Genomic DNA, 12,855 nt, shown 5'->3' with positions numbered 1-12,855 from the left:
TGTTACAACTCCTACTCCCCACGGCCTTGAGACACTAACTGTTGGGGATCTTATAGATCATCAAAGACATGAGTGGCAAGCTGGTTTTATTGAAGTAACATTCAATCATTCAGATGCACATGCTATTCAATCTATTCCTCTCATTAATTCATCTGATAATGATAGGTTGATCTGGAAATTTTCCCTAAATGGTTCCTATTCTGTTAAAACCGCCTACCACAACATCATAGAAGCCATGTTAGGCACCGAACTCTTGAAAGCTAATGGGAATTGGTCAGCAGTTTGGAAGTTGCATACTCCTCCCAAAATTAAACACTTCGTGTGTAGATCTCTTAGTGGTTGTCTGCCAAATAGGTAAAGACTCCTTCCAAAAGGAGTTAACTGTAATTCTCAATGCTATTTTTGTTCACAAGTTTATGAAAATGAATGGCACCTCTTTATCACATGTGAAAAATCCAAACAAATTTGGATAACAACAGCAAAGCTTTGGGATGTCATCCAACCTAAGATCAAAACTGCCGAAAGCTACAATGATTTTATCTTCAACCTTCTCGAGCAACTCCATCCTCATAAGTCAAGTCAATCAGCTATGATCCTTTGGTACATACGGAAAACTCGTAATCAAAAAGTCTGGGAAAACGTTGAAACAACTTCCTCCATTGTTGTCTCCTTAGCGCTTCAATCCTATTCAGAGTGGTTATCTGCCGATGCAAGCAACAACATTTATATTTCAGCGTCTCCGCCTTCTACCTCCCAACAGATATGGACTCCTCCAGCAATAGGTCTCCCCAAATGCAACTTTGACGCAATTATTTTCAAGGATCAGAATGTGTTTGGTATAGGGATGTGTCTTCGTGATGACAATGGAACCTTCATCAAAGCCAAAACCAAGCACTATCAAGGCACACCTCAACCGCAGGAAGCTGAAGTTTATGCACTCCATCAAGCTCTCGTGTGGATTCAGCAATTCAAAATGATGAAAGATAATCTGGCAGCAACAAAACCTAGGGCTTCCCTCTCCACTATCCAAAAGTCTTTGTAAATTTAATTTGTATTCTCACATGTACAACCAATCATCCTTAGTGAAATTATATGATCTTGTTTTCTCTAAAAAAAAAAAAAAAAGCTAATTAGGTAACTCCAACCAACATCAGAAAATTAAATTCCATTCACATTCATTTTCAAAGGTTCAACAGTCAAATGAAACACATTTTCTAATAAACTTGTTTAACCTTCTTTTAAAGAAAATAACCAAGTGAATATAATTAAGCAGTATGGATTATTATCCCAAAATAAGTTGTGCATAATCACGTGACATCTAGAGTTTTTTTTTTCATATTTATTTTCAACCAGGTCAATTTTAATACTAGCATAAAAAATCTAATCTAATAAATATTGAATGAGAAAAATGATTTTATACTAAATACATTTGAATTCACTCAAAATGCAATTACAAAGTATAAAAAAAAAAACTAAGTATTTAACATTCCATAAGTCTAGGAATACTCCACGCTATCTAACACACTCCTTCTAGCACACTTTTCTTGAATAAAGTTTATTAAAAACTACAAAATTAGAAAAGGATCATTAGATGAGATGTGAGACTCACTAAATTTTATGATTTTCAACAAATTTCAAACAACAGAAGAGAATGAGAATGTATAAAAAATTATGTTAGAGAATATATTCTCAACATTAGGAGTGTAAGTCACCCAAGTTAAATCGAGTTTTGCTTATTTTTTAACCCAATCCAATTAAACTTAATTGTGTTTACCTTTTTCTTTTTTTATAACCTAATTCAATCCAATACAACTTTAATTGAATTGATTATCAGGTTGAATCATTCAAAAATTATCACCAAACTCAAAAAAAATAATAAGATATTTTATTTGACAAAAAAATAAAAAATAAAAATATTATTCATATGATAAATAATAATCACTAATAAAATTCAATAATCATAAAACATAATATTGTTTTATAAATCAAAATACTTAAGTTAGTAATAATCATAAAACATAATATTATGCTAAATTAAATTCTGTTAGGTTTTGATCGAATCTGAAACTCCAAATTGGTTACCCAATCCAATTATAATCAATTTCATTAAATTAAAATCAATTCAATTCAATAACTCAATCCATCCACAAAAATTTAATTGGATTAGATTGGACGAGTTCGTTGATTGGGTCCTATCCATTTACCCCCGTACTTAGCATTTCTCTTAACATTTTATTCTATCATATCCACATCAGATGATTTCCACATCAGAACTGAGCCTGTAACAAATAGGCATACACAATATACAAAAGCTGGAAAAAGTCAAACTTGGAGAGAACTGTGTATTAATTATAAATATCTATTTTGATTCAATAATGGAAAAAAGTATATGTAACTCGGTTAAACATTTCAGTATCAGATTACACTACACTACAACATTTTAAGGGCAAAATCCCGACATTAAGGTATCATTCACTCTGTTGCAATCTTCGACTATCTCTAAAGTAACTTTAGCTGAACTAATTTTTCAGCTTGTAAAAGATTGCTCCAACTCCGTGATCAAAGTTCACCGCAGCACCCAAGGCATACATCATAACAGATTCTACTCAATTTGACATAAAAATATTCACATTTTCTGAACTGAGTATATGAAATAGAGTAATCATCATTAATCATTGTTCCTTGAAAAAGATGGCAATGGCATTGAGCCTTGTGGGCGAAGGATTACAAGCACACCAAACATCCCAAGCATTGGAAGAACAAGAAGCCACTTCAACAGTTTATAGTAGTGCATATGGAATGTAAGAGAGAAATCATCAGAGAAATACAGTCCATTTCTGTCAACCATCTCAACCAAAACCGTTCCCATGGTCCTTACCGACACAGTTGGCAGCTTAATCCGATATTTACCAGGTTGACCATAGGTATTGTTCAACTTTATCGTTCTCTCTCCTTGGTAATTACCAGGTACGAGCAAGGAAGTCTGGTGAATTTACACGGCATGAAAGAAGAATGAAACATAAATTGAATGCTTCCCAAATAATCAGTGATCTAAAGAAATTAATTTGGTCAAGAACTTACAGTGACTTTGTACGGTCCTTGATGCCCAGATGGGTATCTGTAGTTATCTACAATCTCAATTTCCACCCAAAAGCTTTTGCCTTCCTCATCGCGGAATGCCCTAGAAGGATGAGTAACATAGATACCTTCACGACTGTAACGATTTGCAAGATTATTTCTTCCTTGACTAGGCAATCTCCATGCCTGAAACAATGTATAAAGCCATTCAGTAACAAAACCGAGGTTGTTTCAATGATCAAATTTCAAACATATCCTGCCTTTAGGGGATGATGAGGAGATGGGGTTGAGAAGCAGAAGACATTGCCATTCATTGTTGTGACAATTAGATCAAGATCATCCCCACCATCAACATTGTCTGCCAAGACCATGCTATACCTGTAAAAAAAATGGCACATAACTTCAAGAAAGTAGAACAGAAAGCATATCCGAGAGATAACAGTTAAAGAATCTCTTACGAAGTTTCACCAATGTCAACAGCATCAGCACATCCAGTAGGTCCATCAATGAGGTACAAATAACCATCAAATGATGTGGTAACAATAGTTAATCCCTTCTTTTTCTCCTTGTCTTTACTTAAATCGACTAGAAGAACTTGATTCATTATTCTTCCATGAGTTTGATATGGATACCGCCCAATAGATGACCCATCCCTGCCATCAAGAACATGAATCTTCCCAGATAGTGTTGGCACAACAAGCTCAGTATGGCCATCCCCATCAACATCACCAACAGTAGGACCCTAAGGAAAATGAGCGACATTCTCAATCAAACTTTGGACAAATGAATCGCCTAAATGGTTTCTAATGCAATGCAAATGTGTGGAAGGAGTGAGACTGTTAGGATATAAGGAGAAGGAAGAGTTAGTTAATATAGTTAGACTACTAATGAGTTAGTTAGTTAGAGGGGTTTATTAGAGATAAATAGAGGAAGAAGGATAGGAGAGAGGGGGATCTTATCATTTGTAGATTGAGCATTAGCTCTTTGTGAAAAGAGAAATCCTTTGTGAAGGGGAAACCCTTGGAGGAGAGTTTTCTCTCCTATTTTCTGTTCTTTTCTTACTAGTCAATAAAATCTTTTATTTTCTTTCTCATTTCAATTCTTGGTTCCTAACAGAGACAAATGATCAAATTAAGCAAACCTAAAAAACATTAATAGGTTCATATGAACACATTGTCTAAATTAAATCTAATGTGCAATTACCTAGGTAAAGTGATATTCACTTGAGTATTCTATAATCTATCATCAACAACAGGAAATTGTGTATCTATCATCAAAATGTAAAATTGATAGCTCTTGAGGAATACTGTGAAGACCTTGACTAAAAAAGTTTCATTGACTTGGTTCATTTGTATTCTGATAAGATAAAGGGACTTGGTCTATTGACCCTTCGGAAGTCCAAAGACCCCTTTAAGATCAAGTCTAATGTTGAAGAGAAGAATATATGATGAAATTAGAAGCAGTCAACAGTACCCCTTATTTATAATCATTTCAGATTGATTTACATTAAAGAGCAACAATAATAATAAGAACTGTAACTCCCCATAACACTAATAGCCACTATACATGAATCTGGCTATTCCACTATCCTAGACATTATTTCCTAGGAATATAAACAGTTTCCAACACATTCCCCCTCAAGCTTATAAAGCTTTCAACTTGTTGGGATAGAAGTCTTGAACTTTTGTTTTCAAAATGTTTTATACTTTTACGGACTTCATCATTTGTTTATGTCAGCCAGTGCCTGTATTATTAGTATTTTTTTAACAGTCTTGTTGAAGAACCGTATTTGTCAATAGTTTCATTGGAGGCCAGCACATTGCTGCATGGACTCTTCTATTGTAGCATGCTCAATCTCTTCATCTTTAAGCCTCTTTTCATCTTCCAACACATCCAAGAGAATGCCTAAAGCCAAAGGGAAGTGAACCAAATATAGAACTGGAGTGATACATCCACTTCCCCTTATGTTTTTCTCTACCTTTCATCTTTAAAATTCAATGTTTCATCATTTTGACCAGTATAATTACAGTCTACATTCATTCTGTAATTATCCCATCAATTCAAACCATTTTTAAAATCCTATATCATAGATATTGATTGCTCTGTAAACAAGAATAAATATTGACAACATACAATGCATAAAATCATGCAACATTCATTAATGCTAAGAAAGATTGTGATAGCAAGTTACCTGTGGAATAAGACTCTTTAGATGTTTTTCCCATATTAAATCTCCTTTTGGAGTCCATACAGCAACATTTCCATGTGTATCAGCTGTAACTAGTTCAATTTTCCCGTCATCATTAACATCAGCCGCAACAACAGCTCCTTGAATCTCAGCCATTTCAAGAGGAAACTTTTGTCTAACCTTACCTATTTGAGAAAAACAACTACTAGCATTTAATTTACCAATGTATAGATACATGTAGCCAAAAACCCTTGATTCAAAATCTTGAGTTTTGACAACTAAATAATGACACGGCTAAAAGAATAACTTGCAATCAATGAAATATCGTAAGCTGAAAATTAAATGCATTCAGTCCCCAATCTTACGATTTCAGAGCAAAACATGTCCAAGTCCAACTTTGCAATGCAATACATCATTCAGTAGGGAAACAGCAATAAAGCAAAGCAGAAAAGGGAGGGAAAACAAAGGTTCATAAAAATGATATACATCTTTCAAGTGAGGAAAGATTGGACGTGCTAGAGAAAGATATGGCCTTTATCTTCTTGAAGACTCTTGTGTACCAGTTTTAGAAGAAAGCCAATCTCATTCATTCATGTTAGAGTCTCAACTGTCAAAAAAAGAAAAAATTCTACTTTTTCATTATCGACTAGGACATCCATATTCAAAATAGCTTTGCTTCCCTCACTCTCTTCTTAACAAAAGGCATGACTACCAGAAATATTTAGAGAGGAAAATAAAAAAATAAGGTAACATTAACATCAATAATTATTAACGAAATAAAATCTGAGAAAATCAATGAAGGCAACATAGAAACCTGAACGTTTTTAAAACAAGAGTAATAGTAAGGAAGCAGTCCCTAGACATTACCATGATGATCTAACACATAAAACAGGCCATATGAAGTTCCAACAAGAATGTCAAGATTCCCATCACCATCCAAATCTACAACAGTTGGGGAAGAATATATGTAGGCACGGAAGTTTGAAGTATCTGTACTCAGATCAAGTTCTGCAGTCCATTTAACTTGTTTCGTATCCAGATTAAAAACAACAATACCACCAGCAACATATTTCCCAATGTCAATATCACCCAGTTCTTTCCGATGCTCCTGGTTGTCATAATACCTGACAGCTTAAAAGGTGGATGATTACTGACAGATCACTAAATCAACAAATACTCATCTGTAGATGCAGACATAATATAAGTAAGAACCAGTTATTGGTATAAAATAGTCAAAAAGAATAATGCTCCAAAAACTTCTCAAAAAGTTGTTTAGAAAAAATAACAAGCATTCCCAGTCTGGCGACCAAATAAATGAAGCAGAGATTAGTAAAATAAAATAGTACGATGGCTTGATCTCTCGATAAAATAAGTAAAAAAGAATAAAATAAGTTTCACTGATGTTCTTTTTTGCAGAAAGCCATTATCTGGCAACACATTTCATCTCCAGAGCTTAAATACATGTGACTTTTATTCATATCTGAAGTAATAAGTTTATTAAGGACGCAAAACAAGATAATCTTTGTCATAGTAGCTTTCTTTTGTTTTATAATAACACTATTCCTTTGCCCAGTTGCCCACAACTTCATCTTGTAGCTAATTCTTGATAGACAAAATCAGAAAGACCTTCTTAATAATTATATTAATCTTTCTATCCAGAACACCCTTCACAGAATTGGGTTCCATCCCCATACTGTCTGTTCATACAGATTGAGTTGAAGTCATTTATACTAAATCTATTTTGTCTGCAAGTAACACTGAAGTGTGTAGGGAGCTTTTTTTCATCTCTTTATTTTACAATGATACACATCTGGGTCTCATAGGTGTCAAGAAAAAAAGTAAGTGACAAAGGACTCAAGCAACTAAAGAACTATTAAGATGGTTATTCACCTTCCTCAACAGAAAAAAAAAAAAAAAAGTTAACCAGGATGCACATATGGAATGACAACAAAAGAGCTGTACAGCTAGCAACTTATTTAACCATGAAATTTGAATGACATAATTGTCACAACAGAAAAACAAAATAAACATATAATTGAAATTTATAAACTATGTACAGATGGACTCACTCGTGATCAAAGAAATAAGAAACGGCAACAATCATTTCTGAAACACCATCATTGTCGATATCAGCAATGACCTGGCAAAGGAAAGAAGATGACTAAATAAACAAGACGTTTTTACACTTTTTTTTCTTACAACTAAGCAGAATGAAGATTTAATAAATTTTATAACAATAAAAAGTTAAAGCAGGAACTCACAGGAGTGCACAAGATGTGTGAGTCAACATTCACATAATCTTCTAATTTTTCATGTTTAACTTCAGTCCATTCTTCATCACCCCACATTGTTTCATCAACATAATCATCATAATCATAACTATACTCATCAGCCAGATCTTCACTATTACGGAATAACTCAAAAGATGAATCAGCATCTGCATCCAGGCCTTCATCATTTTCCACAGTTGCAGCATGAATACCCTCTTTAACTTTGGATTCAGAACTGCCTTGCACTGCTCCTTTGGAATTGTTATCTTCCAGAAGACGTCTCCCAGTGCTGGTTTTATTATCAGCATGAACAGTTTCCAGAGACCCAGCATTCACAGAGGAATTATCCACAACAGTTGGCACCTTAATACTCTCGTCTACTTGACTTCCATTTATTTTCTTTTCTGGCTCAGGATTAGGCACCTTAATAATCTCATCTATTTGACTTCCATTTATTTTCTTTTCTGGCTCAGGATTAGGCACCTTAATACTCTCATCTACTTGACTACCATTTATTTTCTTTTCTGGCTCAGGATTGGACAAATTTTTTGTCTCAAGGTGGTTTTCTGTTGATGTGGCAGCTGAAGATTTGGCTTCATGTCTACTTCCATTCATTTCTACAAGGAGAATCATTAAGATAAAATTAATAATTAATTAATTAAATGTACATTTTACAACACACGAAGCCCAAAATTGTACTCAGTTGTTGAACCCTGTGACTGTGATTAAATCCATTTTACTAGGTTGATAATGAAAATAAGAGAATCTCTTAACCCACTTACACAACAGTGATTTGAGTAGTAAGCACAGCAGAAACTTACGAGACATAGAATTCTTGATAGTAGCATCTTGGACAAGTTGGTCATCATGAACATCTGGATGAGAACGGTCCACTGGGTCAGGATCCAAGCCCACAAACCATTTTTTTAGCACCTTCCTACGCGGAACTTCAAGCTTATCTGACATCATATAGCCCGAAACCCTAAAATTGGTAACTTATTACAACCTTGATAAAAGCACCTCAAGTAATGGGTAATTGTTCATGGAAGCAAAATTTTGAAAATATGGAAAAGAAAAAAAAGTCACCTGAAAAACAGCACTTCACCATTGTAGGTTGCCAAAGCTATTTCTCTCACTCCATCTTTGTCAATGTCATATAGAAGAGGACTAGAATGCACAGTTGATTGGTGGAAAGCAGGCCAGCCTGAGAACCATTCAGAAGATTATGTTTTATAAAACTCAAAATCAAACCTAAGTTAATCAATCAATCACAATAAGGACAAGCTTCGATCCTAAGCATTAACAATCAGTTTATACAAGTCTGAACAGTGCATTAACATTGATCCCTTTCAGTATTCCCTCCCCACCACCACCTTACGTAGCAAGAGTAATTTATTATTGTTCCTTAATCAGGAGTCACACAGAATTCTAGGCCTTATTAACAAGTTACATGTGCTGGGGACATGCAAGGTCAAATCTGCTTTCAGTATAAAGAACAACTAAGCCCATGTGGCTACATTATATTTTATTGCCAAATTTTACACATCTCAAACCCAGACAAAAGTTGAGGGTTGTGTTACGCAACTGGCAACCAAAACAAAACTTTACCAATTATTTCAGATTATGAACAATTCAACATTCTAATGGTAGGTCATTAACCATGTGTAATGCACCATGTAGCTCAAGTAAGATGTTACATAAGCTACAGCTACTACATTAGCTTCCAGAAGTGGTGCAAAATAGGCACAGGCCAATTGCGGTGATTAGAATAAGCTTTTGAATCTTTTACCTCTCTCTGGTTACATAAGATCTGTAAGTACTCACCTTAGCTACTCATTAATTCTCATATAACTTGCAAAATTTATTCTGAGGCTAAACCTCTTTTAATCACAAGCCTACAGGCTACAGCCTACCTCCATATTATAAAATACAATCAACCTTAATTTATCTACAATAAAACCATAGTAAAATAAAATTGATCAAGGGAAGGAGCACATAGTTTATCCTCTATAAATATCCCAAGCTCATCGGCATCATCAACCCAAGCCTACCACAATAAGAAAAATAGTAAAACCCCACATTCTTTTACCTGGCATTTTGTCCCCATCAGCACCTTCTAGAACCTCAAGGTAGTGAACAAAAGACGGAACCACAATCTCAAGCTTCCCATCACTGCAAAACAAAAAGGCAGACATTCAACAAAATGAAAATCACACAAACACAAATCACTCAAAAAGCAAAGCACAAACAATACCTGTTAATATCAGCAATCAAGGGATTTGCATAGATGCTGGAACTAACTTCTGTTTGCCATCTGAGCTCCAAATTCTTGGGGCACTTTGAATTCACAAGTGCATCCTCATCTCTAACCACGCCATAACAGGGAAAAGATATCAAGAGTAATTAAAAGCACAAAATTTATATACAGTTCTACAAACACTTAGGACCTGTTTGGTTCCCTTCTCAGTCTTTGATGATAAAAAAAGTTTTCTAAAACAATTTCACACTACTCAATCAATTTATCATCCAAAATCTATTAAATTTAAAAAATTGTTTCTAAAACAATTTTAAAAACCAAATAGCTAGGAGATTTTTCTCATTTTCTTTTTTCATTTTTCATTTTGTTCAACTTCTCCCTCAATTCCACACTCTAGTTTGTGCCTTGCACTACTCTTCAAAGTTATCTGAGAAACCTTGTTTAGGTGCATTTTGAAAACTAAAAACAGTTTTTGAAAATGGAAATCAAACACACCCTTATAGGATTATTCTCTAATTAGAATTAGAGTTTCAACTAGATAACAACCTTTAACACAAACCATTGCTAAGCAGGTTATCAGAGTCAAACTCCAATTCTATTAGAGAACAACACTAAAACCACCTAAGCAATTGCATTACATCTAAGTTTCATCCTAATCAAAACGTGTGATTGTTCAGCATATTTTAAATAAATAATTATCATTTTCTCTAGCTTGGTAGAAAAAGCAATCAGCTTCCGAATTAAACAGGCTACCAAGCAAGCCTTAAAATCGAAAGCCATTAAGCTAATGTATGAGACAAAACAAATGAATGAACTAGTGTTCCATTCTCTAATCTCTAAGTAGAAATAGAATTTCTACTCAATACCTACGTTAACCTTTAACAAAAACCTTTATTACGCAAATTATCAGAGTCAAACTCCAATTCTATTAGAGAAAAACACTAAAACCACCTAAGCAATTATATCTTAGTTTCATCATAATCAAAACGTGTGATTGGTTCAGCATATTTTTAAGAAATAACAACTATTTTCTCTTGCTTGGTAGAAGAAGCAATCCGTTCCTGAATTAAACAGGTAACCAAACAAGCCATAAAATCGAAAACCATTAAGCTAATGTATGAGTTGGAAGCAATGAATGAATTAGAGTTTCATTCTCTAATTAAAATTAGAGTTTGAACTCGATAACCTATGCGAACCTTTAACACAAACCTTTACTCCTCATATTATCAGAGTCAAACTCCAATTCTGATCGAAGAACAACCACTAAAACAACCTAGGCAATTACATATAAGTTTCACCCTATTCAAAAAGTGTGATTGTTTCAGCACAATTTAAAGAAACAACCATTATTTTCTCTAGCTCGGTAGAAAAACCGATCAGTTCCAAAATTAAACAGGTTACCAAACAAGCCTTAAAATTGAAATTCGAAAGCTATTAAGCTAATTGCATATGATGAAAGCAATAAATGAATGAGAGTGTTACATTTCGGGGTATCCGAGGGAGTCGTCGGAGGCTTCGCGCTCGCGGAAGGTGTTTTTCCTGCTGGAATCATCGGAGAGAACGAATGTGATGTTGTGGAGAAGTAGCAGAGAGAGCAGAAGAAGAAGAGGCTTTGTCCGCAAGCACGGTTTCATGTCATCTACTGTGGAATCGGCTCCACCAGATTGGTCAGTGATGCGATTTGGTAGAGTTGAGTGAAGCGATAATCAGCAATTCTCTTTCAGCATTCTATTGGGAGATTGTTGGGAGTGGGTGGAATGAAACCCTAGCTAGCGCGGTGGCAGTAGCAGGGTTTCTTTGGGTGCGTTCGATCTGCAAGAGTGCGAGTCAGGTACAAATGTATAAACAATAGATACGATTGTTATAAGAGGGTCATGCTCTCCACTTTTATTGCTACATTTTACTCTCTTGTGTATGTTTAAAATAAAAATAACAAAAGTCATATATAAATGAAAAATAAAAAGATGAATAATCTTTTATGTGATTTTTATTTTTATATATTTAATTTTGTTTTTTTCTCTTATTTTTATCCATTCTCTTAATAACAAAAGCTACTCACACTATTTGATTTCTTACTTCTCTTTCATACCATTCTTCGTCTCTCTCAACCACTCTACATATTTTTCAATTCACTCGGACTTTCTTTTCCTTTAATAACCGCTCTGGCGCTTTCTCCCTCTAATTATTTTCTTCTTCTTCTTTTGTTTCAACTTGGCTGCGAATTTGACTATTTGGTTTGTCGATTAGGTTATTTAATTTGTACAAGGATAACGGATGGAGATTTGTTTTGCTTTCTATGAAATTATTGTTCTTATTACTTCTAGTTTTCTTCTCTCCCGAGTCATACTTGTGTCCCTTTTTCTTCATACTATTTGAGTGTTGTTGCATTTTTTATTCTTTCTACAATTTTGATCAAAGGTGTTTCCCTCAATGACAAGAATTTTGATACATAACACATTTTTTTCTCACGATTTTTCTCCTCTAGCCTTTTAAATTACTTTATGTATTTATCCTCAATCTTTTTTATTCCAACTCATTCTTACACATCTTTCTATATTTTATTTCATTTGTTTGTTACTAATTATTGTTTTAATTAATTTAACATGTCTTTCATGGGATATGTCGTTATTGTCATTGTCAACAAGAAGACACTTTATGGAAAAAAAAAGGGGAGAGAGAATATTTTTTTCAAAGCCAAGATTATTGTGGTTTTCTTATGACAATTAATTATTTTTATTTTTAGTTGTGCTATCCAGTTTGTTTTTAATTTTTCTATCTAGAATGTGTCATTGAACAAAATTCAAAAGTTGTAATTAAAAATTATTGTATTATATAAATTTTTGACGCAATAACACAATAAAAATACTAACACAGGCGCGACAACTCCCGTGTTTCCACAAGTGTGTGTGTGTATTTAATCATAATGTTGATATGAAATATTCACGGCAATGTTAGAAATATCTTATTTTGAAAAGTATATAAAATATTTTTTAAAACAAAAAATCGACTATATGAAAGGACACATTTTTCCTCTTGTACTTTAAAAAAAAACTCATTTTATT

The 12,855-nt window shown here is 33.9% G+C and overlaps 1 protein-coding gene across 1 annotated transcript; it reads right to left on the bottom strand.

The window, feature by feature from the left end:
• Nucleotides 1-2,345: 2,345 nt before the first annotated feature.
• On the bottom strand, nucleotides 2,346-11,656 carry LOC100805038 (protein DEFECTIVE IN EXINE FORMATION 1). The gene is made up of 13 exons (XM_006576504.4): nucleotides 11,276-11,656; nucleotides 9,791-9,901; nucleotides 9,626-9,708; nucleotides 8,623-8,740; nucleotides 8,358-8,518; nucleotides 7,528-8,153; nucleotides 7,336-7,406; nucleotides 6,134-6,390; nucleotides 5,270-5,451; nucleotides 3,537-3,820; nucleotides 3,339-3,456; nucleotides 3,082-3,264; nucleotides 2,346-2,983 (listed from the first exon to the last, which is right to left on the bottom strand). Exons 1-13 carry the CDS (start codon nucleotides 11,425-11,427, stop codon nucleotides 2,669-2,671), a joined length of 2,661 nt encoding a protein of 886 aa, XP_006576567.1. The 5' UTR covers nucleotides 11,428-11,656; the 3' UTR covers nucleotides 2,346-2,668.
• Between the last annotated feature and the right edge of the window lie 1,199 nt (nucleotides 11,657-12,855).

Source organism: Glycine max, chromosome 3 (assembly GCF_000004515.6).
Source record: "Glycine max cultivar Williams 82 chromosome 3, Glycine_max_v4.0, whole genome shotgun sequence".
NCBI lineage: Eukaryota > Viridiplantae > Streptophyta > Magnoliopsida > Fabales > Fabaceae > Glycine > Glycine max.
The sequence above is the reverse complement of the archived record's forward strand: the minus strand, read 5'-3'. Positions and strand labels throughout refer to the sequence as shown.